The sequence below is a fragment of the Schistocerca piceifrons genome, chromosome 4 (assembly GCF_021461385.2).
Source record: "Schistocerca piceifrons isolate TAMUIC-IGC-003096 chromosome 4, iqSchPice1.1, whole genome shotgun sequence".
In the NCBI taxonomy this organism is placed as follows: domain Eukaryota; kingdom Metazoa; phylum Arthropoda; class Insecta; order Orthoptera; family Acrididae; genus Schistocerca; species Schistocerca piceifrons.
This window is the reverse complement of record NC_060141.1, coordinates 142,089,688-142,115,291: the sequence shown is the minus strand read 5'-3', so window position 1 is coordinate 142,115,291 and position 25,604 is coordinate 142,089,688. Positions and strand designations below refer to the sequence as shown.

Sequence of the window (25,604 nt, the reverse complement as noted above, 5' to 3'; positions counted from 1 at the left end):
TCCTTGGATTTAGGGTATGCAGGCCGCCCTTCCTCCCTACTACCACTGGGAATCCGCTTCCGTCAACTGCTCCATTCTCTTTCCTTCCGCTTTCCTAAAACTTTCTTGACAACTTGGGGTACAGCACCGCCTTGGCTCCGTCCCTGGACCTGCCTGCTCCGTGACCTTTGTCAGTTTCCCAAGGATAGACCCCTGCACTTGTTTATCATCGGGCATTTGCTGCTCTATGTGCACAAATGAAGGAAGCCACATTTATTTACACTGATGGCTCAAAAACATTGTTTGGTGTAGGGAGTGCCTATATTGTTGACGACACCCCAACTCGATTTCGGCTTCCCGACCAGTGTTCGGTTTATACTGCGGAACTTTACGCTGTTCTCCAGGCGGTCCAATACATCCGTCGCCATCAGCGGATACAGTATGTTATCTGTTCAGATTCTCTCAGCTCTCTACTCAGTCTCCAAGCTCTCTACCCTGTCCACCCTCTGGTCCACCGGATTCAGGACTGTCTACACTTGCTCCACTTGGGGGGCGTCTCTGTGGTGTTCCTCTGGATCCCAGGACACATTGGTATCTGTGGAAATGAGGCGGCCGATATAGCGGCCAAGGCTGCGGTCTCTCTTCTTCGACCAGCTATTCGCACAATTCCCTTCACCAATCTACGGAGTGTTTTATGTCGTCGTGTTGTTCTTTTATGGCACGCACATTGGTCGACACTTCCCAATAATAAATTGCGGGACGTGAAAGCTCTTCCCTGTGCTTGGACCTCTTCCTCCCGAACGCGTCATCGGGAGGAGGTAATTTTAACCAGACTCCGATAGGGCACTGTCTTTTTAGCCATCGACATCTTTTAAGTGGCGATCCTCCCCCACTCTGTCCCCACTGCTCTCAGCTGTGGATGGTAAGACACCTTTTACTTGAGTGCCCCTATTTTATTCCGTTACGCGCCCATCTACAGCTGTCGCCTGATACATCTTCTATTTTAGATGATGACACGCGCTCAGCCGATCGTGTTCTTGAGTTTTAGTGCCAGTAAGATGACGTCAGTCATTTGAAGCTTTCTTGGGGACAACCGACACACTTCTATAGTGGTTTTTTAAGCTTTCCTTCTGGTTTTAGTTTCTCCAATTTTTTGAGTTTCATTCCCATTGCTGCTGGTTTCCAGTTTCGTTTTTTTTACCTTTTCCTAAGTCACAGACCGTGCGCTAATGACCGTAGCTGTTTTGCACCCTACTAAAACCACCATCTTGTCTTTGCACAGTGTCCCGTGTTCACCTCAGACTTCATTCGCTTCCTAAGGACACTATCCAGACCTGCTCTGTTGCGTACATTTCTTGACTTTTGCACAGCAGTTTGCTATAGTACCTTTGTGGACACTGATGGCTCCTGGACTGTGGTCGGGTGTGCCTTTGTTGTTGGCACCAACACTTTTTGGTGTCAGCTTCTGAACACTGCTCAGAAGTTACAGCAGAGTTCTTTGCACTGCGTCAGGCCCCGCAGAACATCCGGTGACACAGGCTTTTCAGTTGTATCATTTGCTTCGGCTTTCTCAGTGCTCTTCAGAGCTTCTGTGCTCTGTACATTGTTCATTCCTTAGTGCAACGGATCCAGGAAAGCTTTCACTTGTTCACTCTTGATGGAGATACTGTAATGTTGATGTGAGTTCCTGGTCATGTCGGTCTGGTGGGAAATGCTGATGCTGCTGCCAAGACTGTAATCCTTGTACCTTGGCCTGCTAGCTCTCCCATTCCCTCCTATGATCTCTGTATTGCTTTCTGTCAGCAGGTGGTGTCACTTTGGTATCACCACTGGTCTCCCCTTCATGGGAACAAGCTCTGGGGAATGAAACTTCTCCCAGTGGTTGGCCGACTGTCTCTCAGCTCTCTTGCTGTAAGGATATAATTTTAGTTATATTGCATATTGGGCACAGTTGTTTAGCTTTCGCCATTTGGTAAGTGGTGACCTTCCACCTCTTTGTGCTCATTGCCATCAACCTTTGACGGTTCACCATTTCCTGACGGAATGCCTTTTTTAACCACTTACATTCTAATTTGTATTTGCTATCTGAGTTACCAGCCATTTTAGTGAAAGACGCGCGGGCTGTTGACTGTGTTTTTCACTTACTCATCATAGCAGCATGGCGGAAATTTAGTCTTTAGTTCAGGACCTCCATTGTCTGCAATGCGTGTTTTATGGACCTTTCTCCAACAGAAAGTTCCTGTTTTGAGCTGTCTTTCCTTCTCTTGAATGAGTGTAATGTGTAGTCACTTCTAACTTCTTTTTCACCTTGGTGTTCTGTGGTTTTGATATGGGCACATGTGTGCCCTAAAACAAAACAAAACAAAGCAAAACACGAATCAACAGCAAGTAAACACCAACAGTAACGGTTCAGGTGTACATATCATAGTTGAAAGTGTAGGATGAAGATATAGATGAAGTATATGATAATATTGAATGGGTAATTCCGTATGTAAAGGGAGATTAAAATTTATAATCAGTATGTAAAGGGAGATTAAAATTAATAATCATGGAGAGTTGGAATGCGGTTGTAGAGGAGGGAGTTGAAGAAAGTGTTACAGGACAATATGGGCGTGATAGTAGAAATGAGAGAGGAGAAAAGCCTAATTGAGTTTTTCCGTAAATATCAGTTAGTAATAGCAAATACTCTGTTCAAGAATCGCAAGAGGAGGTGGTGTACTTATAAAAGGCAATGGGATACGGGAAGATTCCAGTTAGATTAGATCATGGTCAGGTAGAGACAATTAATTGTAAGGCTCACCCAGGAGCAGATATAACTTATTAATGATCAATAATAGGTTGAAGTTTGAGACTAGTGACGAAGAATTTGTGTGCAAAGTGGTGGGATATACAAGCTCTAAAGAATGAAGAGATACGCTTGAAGTTCTTCAAGGCTATAGGTAGCGCGATAATGAATAGCTCAGTAGGCAGTTCAGTTGAAGAGGAATGGACATCTCTAAAAAGTACAGTCATGGAAGCTGGAGAAAATACATAGGTACAAGGAAGATAACTGTGAAGAAACCATGGATAACAGAAGAAATACTTCAGTTGATGGATCAAAGGAGGAATTACAAAAATGTGCTGAGAAATTCAGGAACACAAACATACAGGTCACTTTGGAATGAAATAAATACGAAGTGCAGGGAAGTTAAGGTGGAATGGCTACTTGAAACGTGAAAAAATCGAAAAAAATGATTGGAGAATTGAATCAGGATATAGACGAGTAAAAGCTGCCTTTGGTGGAATTAAAAACAAGGATGGTAACATTAACAATATAATGGGAATTCCTCTGTTAAATACAGAGGAGAGAGGGATAGGTGGAGAGTTCATTGAAGGCCTCTATGAGAGGGGGACTTGTCTGACAATGTGATCAAAGAAGAAACTGATGTCAACAGAAAAGCGATAGGTGATCCAGTATTAGAATCAGAACTTAATAGACCTTCCTGGAAGAATTAAGATCAAATAAGGCAGAAGGAGTGGATAACATTCGATCAGAATTCCTAGAGTCATTGTGGAAATGGTAGCAAAACAATTATTCATGTTGGTGTGTAGAATGTGAGAGACTGGTGGTATACCATCAGACTTTCGGAAAAAACATCATCCATACAATTCCAAAGATAGTAAGAACTGACAGGTATAAGAATTACCACACAATCAGCTTAACAGCTCATGCACCCAAGTTGCTGACAAGAATAATATACATGGGAATTGAGGAATTGAAAAGAAAATTGAGAATCTTTTAGATGGCGATCAGTTTGGTTTTAGGAAAGGTAAAGGATCCATAGAGAGAGTTCTGACATTGTGGTTTGGCGGGTTCGTGCTTGGCTACCACAGGCCCCCAGCTTTTGCGGGATATCTCCCTTCTGTGCTGCATGTCTATCATCTAGCTATTCTTTTTCCCGTCCCTTGGAGAACATGTCTGGGATGTTGTTGGCAATGTGTTCTGCAAATTTAGTCACAGATACCAGAACAGTCTCACCACCGTCTTTCATTCCTTCTTTCTTTCTTTGCTCCCCTTCTCATATCCTTCATCTGCTTTGGCATTTGAGGTTCCTCTTTTGCTTCTTCCTCCCTGTGTGCTCCTAAAGGCCAGCCCACACGTCTGACTCATAACAGGTGACTGGGTAACTTGCAATCTCCAATGCTGGGTTAACAAGTAGGGTTCGCACGTACCCGTATTAAAGGCCAAGCCCAGGGAAGGGTGATTGTCTGAGCTGCTACCTTCCTAAATTGCTGATTGGTCTCTCTGTAAGGCGTTCGGGGGTGTGAACAGTAAGCTAAGGCGGGTGCACCCCGTTATGAGGGGGCCGCCCAGGTTGGAAGGAGTGCACCATTGGAGATGCTGGTAATCATGGGAGATTTTCTTGCAATGAGCTAAACATCTTCTTCTCAGTCTACGTCTACTAAACATGACGCTAACAATCCTCATCCAATCCAGAAGTCACTCACAGTTAGAGTAATTAGTTTCTGATGTGTGTGTAGTGGTCATTGATACTTAAAAGATCATTTCAGTAATTCTATGACTGTCCATTTATGAGTCGGTAAGCAATGTATCAACGAACTGACTATGCAATGATTAATGTTTGTCGCATCCTGACAGGAAATCGCTTCTCGCTTACTTTAAGCATCAAGACGATTACTATGCTGCTCATATAAGTCTTTGATAGTTATTATCAAGCTAATGTCTGTAAATTGTGGTTAATGTTACTGAATCGTATATACAACGATAATGCCCGATATCCAGCCACGTATCTTAAACTCCATGCCGATATTTGAGAATTCGCGCACAATTTGTTTGCACCAGTGTTGGGCCATGGTTCCCTAGAATAATTTTTAAATCAACTCCGGGTTGTAAATTAACAATTCTCTGCCCATTCATGAAAGTTACATCAGATCCGCACTCGACGACTACTTGATCACGTACTCGAGCAACGCGAAAGTTTTTTTTCTTACAAAGAGAAAACATATCATGCATAATGCAACAAGGTGATTTGCTGTGTCAAAACATATTTATATCTGTCTCATTAAAACTCATTAAATGTTGTACACAATTAAATTCTTTACTCTGTAAATAATCAATAAAATTTAGAAATGAATTACATGTATAAAAAAAATCGCAAGTTGATACGACGTCATGGGTCACTACTGGTTTTCACTCCCCTAAACTCACGTGGCACAAAGTAGACCCAACTATATTGGACATACTCATGTAACCTTACAGCATCCCCATATCCTCCCCCAGCTCTGCAACAAACCACCAGACTTTTGCCTCATGGGGCGAAGTCACCTGCTACACAACCAGCAGGCCGGAAAAGACAGAAGGAATACTCCCCCGAAGACTTCCTACGTCCCTCCAGCCGACAAACATCTGAATCTTCCTCTGCCAACTGGAAAGGCTCCCAGAAGTCAAACAAAGGGAAACTGTCTTCTCCTTCACTGACTCGGAGATCCTCTTTGATGGTGTTGCCGTGTGATACCCTTGCCTGGCCGACCACAGAGTCATCTGTGCGCACGACCAACAGTTTTCCTGCCCTGGACTCTGCAGACTGATGGAAGGAAAATACCAACCTCTCTTTAGACCTCATGGAGCAGGATCCCCCAGCTTCTGTGCCCTGTAGCAGCTAGTCTTCGAAGACTGGCACTCAGCAGCTGCTGAGGTGACACCCCTTCATTTTTTGCTCTCCTCCTGTGGAACATTTACGACCTTTGATCCAACAAAAAGGACTTACGGCTGCTCGTAGAATCGCAGGGTCCACTTGCACTCTGCCTTCAGGAAACAAAAAATTGCATCCTGATGACTGCTTTGAGCTCTTGCATTTCTTCCCGGTCCACTTCGACCCCCCCCCCCCCCCCCTCCCCAAGGACGGCATTCTGTCTCATGGGAGAGTCATGCTGCTTGTCAGAGATGATGCTCATAGTCAAACCATCTCTCTGAACACCCAGTTGCAAGCTGTTGCAGTCCGCATTTTTCTTCCTCACTTGACTTTTTCCCTTTGTACTGTTACATCCCTCCATCATTCAGTGTCACCAGGGTAGACTTCCTTGAGCTTACTGGGCATCTTCCTCACCTCTTTCTGCCACTCGGTGACTTAAATGCACACCATCCCCATTGGGGCTCGCCCAGAACTGTCAGAAAGGTGCCCTGTTGGGTGACCTTCCCAGTCACTTTAACCTCATCTGTCTTAACATGGCAGCACCCAAATTCCTTTCAGACTCCACTCACACCTATTACCATTTGGACTTCTCTCTGCACTGCCCAGCTTGCCCATCATCTTGAGTGGTCAGTTGTGGTATGTGCTCGAGCAACCATTTCTCGTGTGCCATCTAATTGCTGACTCCTTCCCCACCTATGTGCACATCCAAACGGCAGCTTTCTAAGGCCGACAGTAGGCTTTACTCCTACCTGGCAACCCCCCTGCGGATCCAGGGGTTAGAATAGGCCCGAGATATTCCTGCCTGTTGTAAGAGGTGACTAAAAGCACTTTTCGACCCATTTTATGGTTTGACCTGCCACATGCCAAATTCTACAGAAGTGCGGGCCATATGGGGAAGGATGCCGTACGTGGTTCATGAGTTATGCATAGTGCCCTTAGATTCGATCTCCTGAACTCCTTGTAGTCATGGCTATGCATCTTCACCTGCAATTCAGCTATTTGGGCGAGAACACTTTCTCTGCGCCCAATATCCAGCACGGTAGCCAGTCCACTGTGTTGGGGCTTTCATTTACCCATTTGGTGGTAGACCCCTGACAACACAAGGATTGCGCTGTTGATGCCTGAGCTGTAAACTCACCACAAATGCCAAGGAGTAGATGCCTGTCTTCCTGGGGTATCAGGACTCCCGGCAAAGGCCATCATGCCAGGTTGCCTTTGCTGTGGCTGGGTGGCATCCATGGGGAGAGCCCCTGATCGGAGTAGGTGCATCAGGGCGGATGACCCGCAATGAAGCGGACTAAGTCATCTCTTGCTAGTGACTGTATGGTGCCAGCAGTCTCTAAGAAAGGGCAAGATCAAGTACAATTAGACACAAACAATCCAATGACTGGTTTTGAACTATTATAAGCCTATCCTCAGGTGTCGTAGTCGTACTGTGGTTCCGGAGCACCACATGTACCAGGTGCGTTGTGCCGCCTATGAGTGTAGGTTCCCTGTTCTGCACTCATAGGCAGCACACCGCACCTGGTAGATGCGGCGCTTGGGGGCCACAGCACCGCTACAACACCTGAGGACGGGCTTATAACAGTCCGAAACCGGTCGTGTGAAAATAAAGAAATTTACAACTTAAGTGGTATTTTCAACCTCTGTTACAATGCTGACAGGTATGACCCGGAGTCGTTTCCCTCCCTCGCTATGCCATGGGAGGAATGTAAGGCTACAGAAAGAAGAGAGCCATATTTGCCTCGGTATTTAGTCCATAACAGAATGGATGGGGACTCCTTTCTACTTACGAAGCCTCAATTTTTTGTTGTACATCTTGAGGATAAGTTTGGGGAACAGACATTGCTGCCCAAGATCAGCTGCTGTGCTGTCTTGATTCAGACAGCATCCACAGCCCAATCCCGGGTATTACTCGCTTGTGACCAGCTGGGTAATATTCCTGTTTACGTCACTCCCCGTAAAAGCCTCAATGTGGTCCAGGGGATTTTCCATCGCGACCTCCTGCAGTCTGATGATGAGCTCCGCGCCAGTCTAGAATGGTGGGATGTTCATTTCATCTGGCGTGTTTACAGGGGACCCAAAGACAACAGGGTTGCCACCAGTGCCTTCATCTTGGCCTTTGAGGGTGATTCCATATCTGAAAAGGTCAAGATGATGGTTTACTGCTGTGAAGTTAAACCATACATCCCTCCCCCTATGCGGTGGTTCGAGTGCTGGAAATTTGGACACATCTTCCCACTGCACTTCCAGTACCACATGTAGAGACTGCGGATGAACACTGCATCCAGATACACCATATATGCCTCCTTCCACTTCTATCACCTGTGTAGAGCAGCACTCGCCCTGCTCGCCAGACTGCACAATACTCCAAAAGGAGCAGAAAATCACGGAGTAAAAGATCCTGGACCGGTTGACCTACCAAGAGGCTAAACGTAAATTTGAATTGTTACACCCTCCACATATGCTGCAGCTACATTACCGTAACAGTCACAAGTAATAGTCATACCACACTTGGTTCCATGAACAGTGGGCCCTCCTGGCCTCCAGAATACATCTGCCCCATTGGTGGTAGGGGGGGGGGGGGGGAAATCTCCTTCCGTTGCTCCCAAAGTACCTATTTCAGCCGCAAGCGCCCCCCCTCCCACACCCCTCCCCCCCCAAATGCAGGGGACTTCGGTCCCCCCCCCCCCCTCCCCAGCTGGAGAAGCAACAGCCTCCTTCGGCTCCTCTCATGCAGAAGGGCTCCCTTGGAACCCCCTCTCCCAAGGTCTCCGCTAATTCCACAGTGGACACTCACCAGGGGCTAAAGGAGCCAAAAACTGCTGGATGAAGAGTTTCACCGTCTTCCTCCGTGTGTGAAGCTACTTCGGAGAAGTCCTCCCAGCAAGCCCCTAAAGAGAAGCGAGAGAGTGAGCAAACAAAGAAGTAGTCTGCTAAGAAAAAGGACCCTCCGGTGGCCCCGACACCACCACTCCCTATCAATTCTGCACCTGAGGATGAGGTGGAGATCTTAGTGTCCCCTGAGGACCTGGATCTCACTGATGCCTCATCCCCAATAGGAATGGATACAAATACTCAATCAGTGGCAGCATACAACCCTAAGACATAACCTGCACGCTTCATACATTCCCAGCCTCACGATAATGTCATCCTCCAGTGGAATTGCTGTGGTTTTTTCCACCATCTGTATGAGCTATGGCAACTGTTAAGCATTACAACTGCTTTGTGCATTGTACTCCAGGAAACCTTTCTCCCGGCAATGCAGACCCCTGACCTCTGCGGCTGTAGGGGATATTACAAGAACCGTAGCGACTATGATAGTGTGTCAGATGGAGTTTGTGTGTATGTCCCGAGTTCCGTATGCAGTGAGTCTGTGCCCCCTGTGGCTGTCAGCATCAGGATGACACAGGAAATAATTGCTTGCAATGTTTATCTTCCTCCAGATGGTGCAGTCCCCCTGAATGCATTGGCTGCACTGATTCATCAGCTCCCAAAACCTTTCCTACTTTGGGGAGATTTTAATGCCCATAACCCCTTGTGGGGTGGCACGGTGCTTACTGACCGAGGTAGAGATGTTGAAACTTTACTGTCTCAACTTTTAAATACTGGGGCCCCCACTTAATTAAGTGTGGCTCATGGCACTTTGATTTATCCCTCTGCAGTCCAGGACTTCCACTATCTGTCCACTGGAGAGCCCATGATGACTTGTATGCTAGTGACCATTTCCCCATCTTCCTGTCACTCCCTCAGCCCCATTCTCCTGGACGTCTACCCAGATGGGCTTTAAACAAGGCAGACTGGGAAGCTTTCATCTCTGCTGTCACCATTGAATCTCCCCTGCATGGTACCATCACTGCGGTGGTTGAGCGGGTCACTAGAACGATCTTTTTTCTGGCGGAAAACACGATCCCTTGTCCTTTAGGGTGCCCCTGGTGAAAGTCACGCCGGAAATTGCTGAGGTCATTAAAGAGCTTCGGCGAGCTCTACAGTGACGTAACTGCAGACCCTTTCCTATAGCACCTAATAGCTTTTAAATGGCTCTGCGCTTCCGTTCGCCAGCTTATAAAAAGACAGAAACAGGAATGTTAGGAGAGGTATGTCTTGACCATAGGGTGCCATACGTCACCTTCCCAAGTCTGGATAAAGATCAGACGTGTTTTTGGGTACCAGACCCTGACAGGTGTCACTGACAGTAACATCAATGGCCTATCTGCAGATGCAAACACAATTGCCGAGCACTTTGCTGAGTATTATGCTCGAGCCTCTGCATCGGAGAATTATCCCCCAGCCTTTCACACCCTCAAATGGCGGATGGAAAGGAAAGCCCTCTCATTCACTGAACATGACAGTGAACTCTATAATGTTCCATTTACAGATTGGGAGCTCCTCAGCACCCTCGCACATTGCCCTGACACAGCTCCTGGGCCAGATCAGATCCACAGTCAGATGATCAAACATCTCTTGTCCGACTACAAGCGATATCTCCTCGTCATCTTCAACAGACTAGGGAAGTCTGCTTTATGGTTTGGTGGCACCCTCAGCATTGCGTTTACTCGGCCCAGTGCATCACTGTGGTGTTCGACTGGCAATGGGAGCTTTTAGGACGAGTCCGGAGACCAGCATCCTGGTGGAGGCCGGAGTCCCTCCATTGAAAGTTAGGTGTGCACAACTGCTCGCCAGTTACGTTGCACACATTCAAAGTCTTCCTGAACATCCGAATTACCATATCCTTTTCCCACCCACAATAATTCATCTCCCGCATCAGCGGCCCAGGTCAGGGCTTATGGTTGCGGTTCGTGTCCGATCTCTTGTCTGAAGTGGAGTCCTTGCCTTTAGCACCTATACTTGAGGTCCATTAATGTACGTCTCCACGATGTACACCTAGGCTGAAGCTTTGCCTGGTCCTTTGACGTGGCCCTACAGACCCCGTTAACTCTGCGGCTTTCCGCTGTCACTTCCTCTCGATTCTCTACATGTACCGGGGTGATGAAGTAGTTTTCACCGATGGCTCGATGGCTGATGGTCACGTTGGCTTTGCATATGTTCATGGAGGACATACTAAACAGCACTCCTTCCCAGATGGCTTCAGTGTTTTCACTGCAGAGCTGGTGGCCATTTCTCATGCTCTTGAGCACATCCACTCATGTCCTTGTGAGTCATTCCTTTTCTGTACTCTCTCCTTGAGCAGCTTACCAGCTATCGACCAATGCTAACCTCGCCATCCTTTGGTAGTGAGCATCCCGGAGTCCATCTATGCCCTGGAACGGACTAGTCATTCCGTGGTGTTTGTGTGGACCCCAAGCCGCGTCGGAATCCAAGGAAATGAACTTGCTGACAGGCAGGCCAAACAGGCTACACGGAAACCCCTTCTGGAGGTCTACATCCCTGTAACTGACCTGCGATCATTATTACACCGCAAGGTTTTTCAGTTTTGGGAGACAGAAGGGCATAATCTCAGTACGCACAACAAACTGCGTGCCATTAAGGAGCCTACAAATATGTGGAAGTCCTCCATGTGGGCCTCTTGCAGGGACTCTGTCGTTCTCTAATGGCTCTGTGTTGGCCATACGTGGCTAACACGTGGTAACCTCCTTCATTGCGAGGACCCACCTCGGTGTCACTGTGGCTCACATATAACTGTCGTCCGTATCTTGCTGGACTGCCCACTTTTAGCCCCTCTGTGTCGGACTTGTAACCTTCCCAACACCCTACTTTCGCCGTTGGATGACAATGCCTCAACAGCAGCTTTAGTTTTACATTTTATTCGTGAGGGTTTTTTTTATCGTACCATCTGAGGGTGGGTATTATCCTTCTCTCCGAGGCTGCCACCCTCCCTCCACTTTAACTTTGTCGCACTTTCTTTGCATTGGTTTGTCGTAGTGGTCATCTTTTCCCTGTGTATGTTCATCTCGCCTTGTCTTTTTGGGGTGGACGTTTTAACGTGTTGCAGGGTGGCTGGCTCATCCTCTTTTATTCTTGTGATCAGCCAGCCCAAATCATCTGCTCTATGGTTTTAATACCTTCTTCTACGTTTCCTTGTGGTGTATGTTTTCCCCGTTTTTTGTTCATTCCATTAGTTTTCTTTTTAGCTGTGGTTCCCCATTCCTTTTTCCTGTATTACTTTCTCAAACATACTTTGGGTGTTTTTGTACCTTGAAAAAAGAGACTGACGACCCTTTAGTTTGGCCCCTTTATACCAAAACCAACCAACCAACTAATCAATCCTACCTGGCGACCTTCAATGAACATTTCCCCAGTTGCGATGATGAAGTGGAATATCTTACAAATATTATCCTTACTGCTGCAGAACGTTCCATTTGTCACACTTCTTCTTTACCACTCCATGTCCCGGTTCGTTGATGGACTGAGGCATGCCACGATGCTATTCGCACCTGGAGACATGCACACCGGATTTTTAGCCGTCATCCTACGACGACAAACCGCTTTCCTTGTAAATGACTGTGTGTATATTGTCGTCACTTTCTTTGGAATAGCAAAAAAAGCTAGCTGGATTTCATTTACTAATCCTTTTAATAATTCCAGTTCTTCTTTCGTCATGTGGGCCAACCTCTGAAGGCTCTCTGGGGCCAAGGTCCATTCCCCAGTTTCCGCCTGACAGTAGCAGATGATGTCATAGTGGACCCTACTGCTATCTCCAGCACCTTGGGCCGCCATTTTGTGCAGATTTTGAGCTTTTCCCACTATCACCCTGCGTTCCTCCATCAGAAACTGAGTGGAGGATGCTCGAGTGATGCCATTTTCTTCTCAGAATAGTGAGTTGTTACTATGAGGGAGCTAGATCATGCTCTCACTTCATTCCGATCCTCCATCTTAGGGCAAGCCAAAATTCACACTCCAATTTTGCAGCACCTTTCTCTTGTGGGCAAGCACTTTCTCCTTCATACATACAAGTGCATCTGGGCAGAGGTCATGTTTCCCAGAAGCTAGCATGAAGCCATTGTTATACCCATACCTAATCCTGGTAAGGATTAACACCCTCCTTCTAGCTATCGGCAGTAAACTGATAATCTTAATTTTACACTCTTTGTTTGAACTAATCCATTTAGTTTTTCTATCAAATCATCATATTCGGTTGGTGAAGTTTTAGAACTTCCATCTGTTTTAGTACAAATTGTATTTTGAAATGAAACTTCCAAAATCTTTTTGACTGTAGCTGCCACTTTCTCAGTTTTTGTATTCAAGGCTCTTGGTCTTTTATCTTGACTTAGTTTCCTAATTTTACTAGCAGGTGATATACCCAGGATTTCACAAGCTGTATCTTCTTTTTTAATGGTTGCTGATGAGTCACAAAATTCTGTATCTGAGGTTTCACTATCCTTTCTCTTGTGAATTACAAATATCTTAGAATAACATGTTGGACACAATGATTTTCCTGGTATGAGATTGACAAAAGGGCTTTTATGTTTAGAATAATGATCAAATTTTGTTTCTCGCAACCTTTTGTTATAGGTTTCTTACGTTTCTCAAAAGGGTCCATGCAAGACTGACCAAAAAGGTGATGAAATTTTTTTAAGTATTTCATTTCACGGTACTTGCATGTTGATTTGACCTCTGGGCTGACTCGTAAGTAAAACAACACCTTTTCTTCTTCAGTGTAATCTTTGATTAAAGTAATGTTTTTAGGATACATTCCATACACACTTTTATGACATGCTTCATTAATAACAACACCAACAGAACACTGAGACACCATTTTTCAAGCGCACACTTCAAGAACTTCTAGTTAAATGAGTGTGAGTAGACAGTTGTTGGTGTAAAGGGGAAGACAACAACCAGAATTGTATAGGCTTGCAGATGCAATTGTTAGCCTGCTGAAACAATTACCACAGCATTGTTTTGACAAATCATCGTTAGCAAGTGTAATGTGGTGTGTTACATTATGCAGTTGGTATACTTTATTTGATTAGCCTACCAGATATAGCAGATGTTCAAAAACATAGTTTTGACTCGTGTTTCTAATCTTTTTTCCATAACTTCCAGTTGACTCTCAAAGTTGAAATTTATACTGAAGTTTGATATCATAAATGTCTATTAACTGTGAAATTTTCAGATTTTTATCTGGTCCCCCAACAAAGATATTGCAGACCACAAAATGGAAAAATTTTAAAAAATCAATTTTTATAATAGTGTATTTTTTAAGTGTAAGCTGCTCACCATTGATACTCTATAAAAAGTAACTATACTATACAGTGTAATAGCAGAAAAAATATTAAAGCTGAGAAATTAATCTTTCTTTGAAAAAACTACCGTTCAAAAATTGAGTTTTTTAAAATTTTTGGCTGATAAATTTGAACTACTAAAAATATATTAAAGAATACATTCAGCTAAGTCATAATGATGTTAATTTGTAGCCCAGTGTGTGTTGAACTAAATGCATTTTATCTGAAAGGCTTAGGACAATCCACTACTGAATAATTGTAAAAAATGTAGATGCTTGCAAATACGAGAAAACACATGCAGCCTGGAACAAATATGGTTGCCATTTCAAAATAATAAACAATAAATTTTTGTAAAAATATTTTTGTGACTACTAAACATTGGGGAATCCACCCAACAAATATAAAATTTTTCTGAGATGGTCAAGCAACCAGTGCTGGACCACTTGGTATGGATTGACTCATATGCATGTCGTTTGTCTGCCATGCGTGGGCACCCATCCTACACCTTCTTCTTCGATGACTTCTTTGATCACCAGTACGAGGTGCATCCCTCTTCTCTGTTACCTCCTGGCATTCATTTTCAGCTGTTGCTCCGGCAGCTTAACTTCATGCTACCTGCCACTTTCCCGATGGGTGTGCACCCTTCACCACTTGGCTTCGTGTGGCAGCCTGTGTTCACCTTATCCTTCATTCGCTTTCTTAGGATACTATTCCAGCCCGCTCTATTGCCTTAAGTTTCCCGACCTTCGCACAGAATTTCATGATAGTACCTTTATGTACATTGATGGATCTTGGACTGACTGTGGTGTTGGATGTGCCTTCATCATATTCACCGACATTTTTCGGTATCAGCTTCTGACACACAGCTCTGTAATCACAGCCAGGCTCTTAGCCCTTTGTCAGTCTATGCAATACGTCCAGTGACATAGGCTTTTCAATTGTGCCGTCAGCTCTGACTCTCTCAGTGCCCTTCAGAGCCTCTGTTTGCTGTACATTGTCCATCCCATAGTACAATGGTTCCAGGAAGGCTGTCACTTGCTCACTCTTGATGGAGCCACTGTGATGTTTGTGTGGGTTTCTGGTCATGTCAGTCTGAGTCCACTGTCGCTGCTGCCGAGGCTGCAGTCCTCTTACCTCAGCCCGCTGGTTCTTACATTCACTCTGATGATCTCTGTGTTGCTGTCCGTCAGCAGGTGGTGTCACTTTGGCATCACCGTAGGTCCTCCCTTCATGGGACAAGCTCTGGGAAATTAAACGTCTCCCAGCAGCTTGGATGATCTCCTCTCGACCCTCTCCCGGTGAGGAGATCGTTTTAGGTAGGTTACGAATTGGGCACTGTCTTTTTAGCCCTCTCCATTTGTTAAGTTGTGACCCCCCACCACTTTGTGCCCATTGCCCTCAACCTTTGATGGTTCACCTTTTCGTGACGGAATGCCTTTTTTTTTTAACCACCTACGTTCTCATTTGTGTTTACTATCTGAGTTACCAGCCGTTCTAGCGAGTGATGTGTGGGCTGTCGACTGCGTTTTACTTTTTATCCATTGTAGCAATATGGTGAAGGACATTAAATCTTTAGTTTAAGACCTCCATTTCTCCATGGCGTATTTTGTAGACCTTTCTCTGTGTCCCTGTTTTTAGCTGTCTTCTCTTCCATCAATTGCGATTAACATGTAGTTGTTTTTATATTGCTCTCTTTGTCGATTCGTCAATGGGCAAATGGTGCAAGATGTTCAAAATTCAGAGAAAAATATTGTAAGCTGTAGGGAGAGACAGATAATATAGAATGTGTACAAGAGCCAAGAGGAACAATAAGAGTGGAGGACAAGGAATGAAGTTCTCAGATAAAAACGGGTGTAAGACAGGGTAGACTACTGTTTTGCCCCTACTACTCAGTCTGGACATTGAAGAAGCAGTGATGGAAATAAAAGAAAGGTTAAAGAGTGGGATTAAAATTCAGGGTGACAGGATATCAATAATAAGATTCGCTGCTGGCGTTGCTATCCTGAGTGAAAGTAAAAAAGAATTACAGGATATGTTGAATGGAATGAACAGTCTAATGAGTACAGAATGTGGATTGAGAGTAAATCAAAGAAAGACAAAAGTAATGAGAAGTAGCAGCAATGAGAAGAGTGTGAAACTTAACATCAGAACTGGGGATTAGAAAGTAGATGAAGTTACAAAATTCTGCTATGTGGGCAGCAAAATAACTAATGACAGACAAAGCAAGGAGAACATAAAAAGCAGACTAGCACTGGTGGAAAGGGCATTCTGAGCCAAGAGAAATGTGTTAGTATAAAACATAGGCCTTAATTTGAGAAAAATTTCAGCAAATGTACATTTGGAGTACGCCATTGTATGATAGTGAAGCATGGACTGTGAGAAAATCAGAACAGAAGAGAATTGAAGCATTCCAGATGTGGTGCTACAGACAGATGTCGAAAATTAGGTGGACTGATAAGATAAAGGAATGAGAAGGTTCTCCACAGAATCAGTGAGGAAAGGAATATATGGAAAACAGTGAAAAAAGGGCAGGATGATGGAACATCTATTGAGACATCAGAGATTAACTTTTATGCTAATAGAGGTAGCTACAGAGGGTAAAATCTGTAGGGGGGAGGGGGGAGAGGTTGGAATACATGTAACAAATAATTGATGATATAGTTTGCGGTATATACTATGATGAATTCATGACTCATGTCAGTCTGCATTAAACTAGTAAGAAGACTGATGACTGGCTAAAAGAGAGAGAGAGAGAGAGAGAGAGAGAGAGAGAGAGAGAGAGAGAGAGAGGAACCCACCAGTGCTGTGAGATACATGCCAATGTGTTGTTCAAGGACTGGAATTCAAGTAATGAAGGTGGAAGTTGATGACCCACATCATCCAGACCAGTGCTTTTTTTCTTTAATTGATTTTGTTGTTGTCAGCCATTCTTCTGGATACTGAAATAAAAGGTATTAATCCTCTTTTCTTTCCTTTTCAGATTTGCCACTTAGCACTATGGTCATATGCATCTGATGAAGATGAGTCATACAGTATTCCTACAAAACTGAGAACTATTCCCAATTGTGGTGATATTACTGAAATAAAAGTAAGTATTTTACTAATAAATGCAAGTTATGTAGTTAAAATTATTTTAGTTGGACGAATACATGCAATGCTCTTCAGATTTGTGAAGCACTGCTTAAAGAACATGAGAATTTAATTTTATCCTGTTTTAACCAAAAATATGTGGATAAAATTTTACATACTTTGATTCAAAACAGTAAGAGGTTGTAATATCACAGTAATATCAGTTATGTTGTTGTGGTCTTCAGTCCTGAGACTGGTTTGATGCAGTTCTCCATGCTACTCTAGCCTGTGCACGCTTCATCATCTCCCAGTACCTACTGCAGCCTACATCCTTCTGAATCTGCTTAGCGTATTCATCTCTTGGTCTCCCTCTACGATTTTTACCCTCCACGCTGCCCTCCAATACTAAATTGGTGATCCCTCGATGTCTCAGAACATGTCCTACCAACCGATCCCTTCTTCTAGTCGAGTTGTACCACAAGCTCCTCTTCTCCCCAATTCTATTCAATACCTCCTCATTAGTTACGTGATCTACCCATCTAATCTTCAACATTCTTCTGTAGCACCACATTTCAAAAGCTTCTATTCTCTTCTTGTCTAAACTACTTATCGTCCACGTTTCACTTCCATACATGGCTACACTCCATACAAATACTTTCAGAAACGACTTCCTGACACTTAAATCTATACTCGATGTTAAATTTCTCATCTTCAGAAATGCTTTCCTTGCCATTGCCAGTCTACATTTTATATCCTCTCTACTTCGACCATCATCAGTTATTTTGCTCCCCAAATAGCAAAACTCCTTTACTACTTTGTCTCATTTCCTAATCTAATTCCCTCAGCATCACCCGATTTAATTTGACTACATTCCATTATCCTCATTTTGCTTCTGTTGATGTTGATCTTATATCCTCCTTTCAAGACACTATCCATTCCATTCAACTGCTCTTCCAAGTCCTTTGCTGTCTCTGACAGAATTACAATGTCATCGGCGAACCTCAAAGTTTTTATTTCTTCTCCATGGATTTTAATACCTACTCCGAATTTTTCTTTTGTTTTCTTTACTGCTTGCTCAATATACAGATTGAATAACATCGAGGAGAGGTTACAGCCCTGTCTCATTCCCTTCCCAACCACTGCTTCCCTTTCATGTCCCTCGACTCTTAAAACTGCCACCTGATTTCTGTAGAAATTGTAAATAGCCTTTCGCTCCCTGTATTTTACCCCTGCCACCTTTAGAATTTGAAAGAGAGTATTCCAGTCAACAATGTCAAGAGCTTTCTCCAAGTCTACAAATGCTAGAAACGTAGGTTTGCCTTTCCTTAGTCTTTCTTCTAAGATAAGTGGTAGGGTCAGTATTGCCTCACGTATTCCAACATTTCTACGGAATCCAAACTGATCTTCCCCGAGGTCGGCTTCTATCAGTTTTTCCATTCGTCTGTAAAGAATTCGTGTTAGTATTTTGCAGCTGTGACTTATTAAACTGATAGTTCGGTAATTTTCACATGTGTCAACACCTGCTTTCTTTGGGATTGGAATTATTATATTCTTCTTGAATTCTGAGGGTATTTTGCCTGTCTTATACGTCTTGCTCTCCAGATGGTAGAGTTTTCTCAGGACTGGCTCTCCCAAGGCTGTCAGTAGTTCTTATGGAATGTTGTCTACTCTGGGGACCTTGTTTCGACTGAGATCTTTCAGTGCTCTGTCAAACTCTTCACGCAGTATCATATCTCCCATTTCATCTTCATCTACATCCTGTTCCATTTCCATAATATTGTCCTCAAGTACATCGCCCTTGTATAGACCCTCTATATACTCCTTCCACCTTTCTGCTTTCCCTTCTTTGCTTAGAACTGGGTTTCCATCTGAGCTCTTGATATTCATACAAGTTGTTCTCTTATCTCCAAAGGTCTCTTTAATTTTCCTGTAGGCGGTATCTATCTTACCCCTAGTGAGATAGGCCTCTACATCCTTACATTTGTCCTCTAGCCATCCCTGCTTAGCCATTTTGCACTTCCTGTCGATATCATTTTTGAGACATTTGTGTTCCTTTTTGGCCTGTTTCATTTACTGCATTTTTATATTTTCTCCTTTCATCAATTAAATTCAATATTTCTTCTGTTACCCTTGTCTTTTTACCTATTTGATCCTTTGCTGCCTTCACTGTTTCATCCCTCAAAGTTACCCATTCTTCTTCTACTGTATTTCTTTCCCCCATTCCTGTCAGTTGTTCCCTTATGCTCTCCCTGAAACTCTGATGAGATAGGGGGTTGGAAGCAGGGGCTGTGAGGGATGGACGAGTATTATTGTGTAGGTTTGGTGGATGGCGAAATAACACTGTGGGAGGGGTGGGAAGGATAGTGGGCAGGGCATTTCTCATTCCTTCTTCACATTCCAGCACTACACAGCCCTCATTTCATCGTCACACCCAGTGTTTTTACTTCTCTTCTTTTCCGCTGCTTCTTTGTGTCTACTTCTCAGATGCATGACAGGAAGTTTTTCAACTGTTATCATAACAGAGCATTTCGTATGTGTGGAACTTAGATCTATCCTGTTGCTAGCCACATTAGAAGACAAACTCAATTCATAGATGAGAAGTGTTTACATTCAGACTACTAGAAGGTTAGTTGATGAGTTGTCAGCAGGCACACAAAAAAGAATGAAAACACTCTCTCTCTCTCTCTCTCTCTCTCTCTCTCTCTCTCTCTCTCTCTCTCTCTCTTTTACACACACACACACACACACACACACACACACACACACACACACACACACCTATATGCAGTTACATTGTGCCAACTGAACACACAATGCTGTGGATGCAGGTCAGCAAGTAGTGCTGGGGCTGCATATCAGTCAGTAGGCTGGGGTGAGAGTTAGTGTCAGGTGGGGTGAGAGGGGGGTACAGGGAGAAATGAGATGAGAATGAGAGTTGAGGAAAGGTGGGTGGCATCTCTGAGGGAGATAAATACATGTGTTATATCGGAATGCAGGACACAGAGGCATCAAGTTCATGGCATAGAAAAGCAAAATACAGGCACTAGTGCTGGTGAATATGTGTCATACACGATGATGATTCGGTGGAATGGGTTTAGGAGATAATGACAGGACAGGGAAAGGGGGGAGATGGCTGGGTAGGTGTGGATGCAGTAGCTTAGTGAAGATTGAGAGCAGGAGGATTATGGGGACAAAGGATGTGTTGCAAGGACCCTCCCATCAACGCAACTCAGAAAGGCTGGCGCTGGAGGGAAGGATCCAGTGGGCATGGTTTGGGAATGAACCATTCAACTTGATTATGTTGTGCTTAGCTGCATATTCTGCAATTGTGTGGTCAACACTGCTCTTCTACTACAGTTTAACAGTGGTTATTTATTCTTGTAGACAGCTGTTTGGTAGTCAAGGCCGCATGAAATGCTGTGCAGTGAGTGCAGCAAAGCTGATATGATACAGCTGCTTTCACTGGCACCCCAGGACCACTTCTACTCCCATTACAAGATACTGTTACTGTGCAATCCGAAGTACCTGCACCATATCTCCATAACTGAAATCCTTGTCCACCAACACCTCAAAGAACACTCCAGACACCATCTCCAGAAATTATCAGAATTTATTAAAATGTTACTCCCACCTCAGAGCACTACTGTCCATCAATACCTGTCCTACACTCAGTGAAACCTGACCTCTCATCAACCCCTCGTGGCACCCAAACACTGCCTTGCTGATGTTTCCCATCAACAACTTCCTCTAAAACTTCCTCCTAACATTCCACAAAACACAAAACACTGTTGCAACCTATACGTTGAAAACCTTAATCCAATAGAACTTTCAGTTCTACCTAAGGTCCTCACCATCAGTCCCCCACCTAAGTTCAACCACACTGGACTTGTCAAAGGCCTACTCTTCTTCTCCCAATCCTTGCAGTGGAAACACATCTTTACTATCAATTCCTCCAACCTAAGCCATCTAATCTCAACATTGAACTAGACTCTTCCAGTTCATACCACCATTTGATTGGACCTTCTCTTCTTCAACTGATTGATCCTGAGTTAGCTTTCAGAATCCCTTACCTCCAACTTGGCCTCCTTCCTCAGGTCACTTCTCTGGAACACAAATCTCTCAGTGGAAGAAAGAACAGCCATCTAAAACCTCAAGACAAACCTTGATGTAATCATCCTCTGCGCAGACAAAGGCTTCAACACTGTCATGATGAATTGTAGTTACTACCTGACAGAATGTTTCTGCCAATTATCTTGACTCCCCCACCTACAAGTTCTACCATAGCAATCCAATCCCAGAAGTCCAATGTAACCCCCAATCTCTACTCAAATACTTAGGCCTATCCTAGAGTATCTTGCGTGACTCTGTCTCCCTTTTCACCCCAACTGAAACTCACCCAGGATGGGGTGGTGATGGGTGGTACTAAATTTTGGAGGTAGTTTGTTTGGACACCATGGTCCCTGAGTGGTAAGCCACTTAACTCTTCCCAAAATTTATTTTAACTCCAAAGCAGACGGTTCATATATTGGTACTTGAGAAATACAGAAAAAGACCTACATAATTAAAAACATATCCTTCCTAAAAAAAACCTGTACTGTTATTCCCACATAAGTTACAATTGAAGCCCTTGTGTTATAATATACAAGCAGTTTCAATTAAATCTGTACTGGCATTAAATTTGTCTCAAGCATTTTCCCAACAATTACTCTTTTCTTAAAAATGATTTTAAGTCCACTAATTCCAGAGAGCAATCTCAATTACATCTCCATGTAGACATTCCAAATTATTTTTGTTAAAATTTTTCTTTATCCTCAAATGACCATAGCTGACCAACAGTAAAATGAGCAAGGTAAATTTAAAGTAGTAAAGCAGTAGGCAAGATGACCACAGCTGACTCAAACCCACTTGAGCAAATTTAATTAGTTACAAACCGCACAAATCTCATTGAGAATAATGAGAGCAATGGCTGGAACCATTAATAACACCAATTTCTTCAAAAAAATGGCTGCGACCGAAAATGTTAAACAGGCCAGTGACGTCAGCAGAACACAAGGTGGAATGCAAATTTTCATTAAGCAGAGATAGCTGTAATTGACCAGTAAAATCAGGTAGGTTAAATATTTAAAAGGAAATATAACATAATATTAAGTGTGTGGTTGTCATTAGTCAATAGCCAAGTAAATTAATCTTCTTAAATAAAACTGGTCTGACCAGCCAGTGACGAACACACAACAATTTAAGGCACTTGAAGACAGGAGTGTCCTTTAAGCAACAGTGGCCAGAAAAAACTGACAGTTAGATAACTCATTTAAGGTCACTTTTCTTCAAGATCACAGCTGTGAATAACCAAGGGAAAACAAATAGCAAGATAGATAACCACAAGGCCCTGAATTCTCTTTAAGTGCGGAACAATAGACTTAATAATATAGAAAACCTCAAATAAAGACATATGAGCTTTTTATGCAGTTATCAGCGGTACTTTACATGGCATGTAAAACTTTCAGCCAACTTACTCACAGTGAATAGTGCCATTGTAATGTAACCTTTAGCTGCTGCCAGTGCATCAGCATACTGTAGAAAGTAATTTCAGGAGATGGCCAAATCACATAGAACACTATAACAGACAGAATAGAATTAAGTACAGCATAAATTATGTCGCATGATTGCCGTAAGGCAACCTTAACAAATGAAACTCTGAACGCAGTTGTCTTTGACATAAAAAGCCCAATCATATCTGTGTCTTTCAAAATTTCAACATGTAACTCAAGTACAGGAAAATAGAGCACACACTCGCATTCATGCTCGGCTCCACAGCTCAAAGTGGACCTCTTGAAGTCTTACACACAGATGAGGGTTAAGGTGAGCTGGGCAAAAATAGAGGAACTTATTGATAAAGTTTGAGAATGCTCACCTTAGTTCCACAGGCAAGGTGTAATCAAAGCCAAATTACAACCTCTATCAGGACTGGGCACTAGAAGTCCAGTGCCGAGGCCACAGCCCCAGCACCAACAGATTTCAGCCACATACACTTCCATTGATGGTGGCCACCCATCTCTCCTTGTGCTGTCCTGCCACTAGGGGCCTGTACACACCACGTGATCGCAACACTGGCCATTCACAGCATTTTTTCTGTTGACCTCCAAACTGCCTCTGTAACTCCACAGAGTTTAGAGTTGAAATCCCACCAGTGGCCTGCTCCACGCATCAGCATATTTGCATATCCGAATTGACCACTGAGCAAAATTGATGAACACGCATTCTACATGTTTCCCAAACTGCATAAACCCATCAATCCTAGACAACCCTTTGTACCTCGTTACTGTGCTCCTAATGGCAAAATTTCCAATCCCGTTGATCAACACCTCCAACTAATTGCTTGAAGCTTATTCTCTCATATTAAAGATACAAACAACTTTCTTCACTGACTCTTGACATTCCCAGCCCATCGTCACCTAGATCCCTAGTTATCACTGTTGATGCCACCTCCCCTACACCAGCATCCCCCATGCTCATGGAGTTGCTGCTGTCGAACACTACCTCCCCCATTGTCCTTCTGGTTCCAAACCCGCTACCTCATTCCTTACATATGTGATTACATATTCTCACACATAACTACTTCTCCCTTTAAGGTGTATAAACCAACTTCTGACACAGTCATGAGTACCTGTGTGGCACCCTCCCATGCTAATCTATTTATTGGCCATCTAGGAGAAGGTTTTCTAGCTTCTCAAAACCCAAAAAAATCCCTTGTGTGTTTCAGGTTCATTCATGATATTTTCATGGTTTGTACCCAGAGACAAGACACCTTTTCCTCGTTCCTCTGTGGCCCCTAAACCTTGTCCCTTATTCACTTCACCACGTCCTTCTTAGCCCAAGATGCCTTCTTCCTAGACATAGATTTCCTTTGGTGTTGCTGCTAAAGTCTGTAGTAATTTTTCCTAATGTTGTAATGGATGATTCTTAATTTATTGATGCCTCACTCATGCAGGACCATGTCACCAGTAGCAACACCACTAACATCATGAATATATCTTTTCCTCTTTTTTATGACAATTTGTATAACCTGAATGTTTATAAATGTGTTAACTTTTATCTTGAATCAAATTCGTTCTGCCATTCAGCAGAGAGCATAGAGATTTTGCGCAAGTTAGGACTTCAAATGCTTGTGTTAGTTAAACATATTAGTTAAACAAAATCACATTGTTATTTGTTAAGTCAAGTAAAGTCTCTGCCAGAGATATAATTTCTTCAACTGTTATTTGCAGTATTTCTTTACTACCCATTACTATATTTTGAAGATTACCTTTCTTTTCCATAGGTAATGTAGATTAGTGAGATTTTTAATCTAAGTATTTCAGTAGAAGTTATTGGTAATAAAAAACTCCAAAAAGTTTTTCATTCACTTATAACTTTCTGTGTTTGAGATTTTATTGTGTCAGTATAATGACTGAATAAAGGCTTCACACAGAGCTGAAGAGAACTCAGTAAGAACTCATACAGAACTGAAATGTTTCCTTACAAAATTAAAAATTGTTTCTCTATAATAGTATGCACCACTTTTCTTGACAATGTAATTCTGGTCTTTCCTATTTACGGGCTCATTGCTGATTACTTGAAGTTACCTGCACTACCACGTGCCGCAGCCATGGGTAACCACTGGACCATGTTGTCATGAACTGATGTGTTTGACATTTAACACACAGAAAATACACACTTGTTCAGTACATTGATAAACTCTTAATAATATAAATTCAGATAATTAATTGTTACTTATCTGATGCTGCTCAGGTGGAAAAAGGTGGCAGTGTTTCAGCTCATATTTTGAAACACTACATTGCACCTCGTTGATGTCTCCATCCATATATCTGTCCATACCAAGTCCACTAGCCCCCAAAATACCTCTGTCTTAAAAGCTGTCATTCCTTCCACAGCAAAAATCACTTCAATAAAGCCTGGTCATCTGTGGATGGCATATCCACAGAGATGAGAATTTCCTTGCACAGTATGCTGAAGATCTCACAAAGGCCTTCACAGACAGGCACTATTGCTCAAGACCTAGCCCACAAACAGATTTCCCGTGCTATATCCTTACACCACCTGCAAGAACCAGCTGCAAAGGAACAATCCTCTCATCACTCCATATCATCCCAAACTGGAGCAACTGAACCACATCTTCTGTTAGGGTTTGCTATCAATCATCATATCCAGAAAAGAGACCCACAGTCCTTACCAACCTTTCTAAAATGGTACTCTGCTGTCTGTCCAACGTGCACAACATCCCAGTCCATCTTTATCTCACTACCTTTTCCAACTCTTCGTCACAGGGCTTACAAGATGTATCTGACTCACCCACCCAATACGTCCTACTCTAGCCATGTCACTGGTTTACTCTGTCCCCTCAGAAGCAGGACCATCTGTGAAAGTGGCCATGTTGTGTACCAGCTCCACTGCAAATTTCTGCACAGCATTTTGTGTGGACACCTCCACAAGAATAGACGACTACTGTCAAACTGTGGCGAAGAGCAGACTTGACCACCTGGTGCCAGAACATGCTGCTGACCACAACAAACTCTAGTTCAGTGGCTGTTTCACAACCCTTGACATCAGGGTCCCCCCTCCTTCCCCTCTTCCCCCCCTTCCCCCCTCAAGCACCATCTTTTCTAGACTGTGTGTATGGGAG

The 25,604-nt window shown here is 43.4% G+C and overlaps 1 protein-coding gene across 1 annotated transcript in view; it reads left to right on the top strand.

Annotated features, from left to right (window-relative positions):
• LOC124796407 (nucleoporin Nup43) overlaps positions 1–25,604 on the top strand; it is a 213,555-nt gene that overhangs the window by 22,343 nt on the left and 165,608 nt on the right. The window contains exon 2 of the mRNA XM_047260584.1: positions 16,836–16,943. Within this exon, the coding sequence (XP_047116540.1) occupies positions 16,836–16,943 (108 nt within the window). The remainder of the gene's footprint in view (positions 1–16,835; positions 16,944–25,604) is intronic.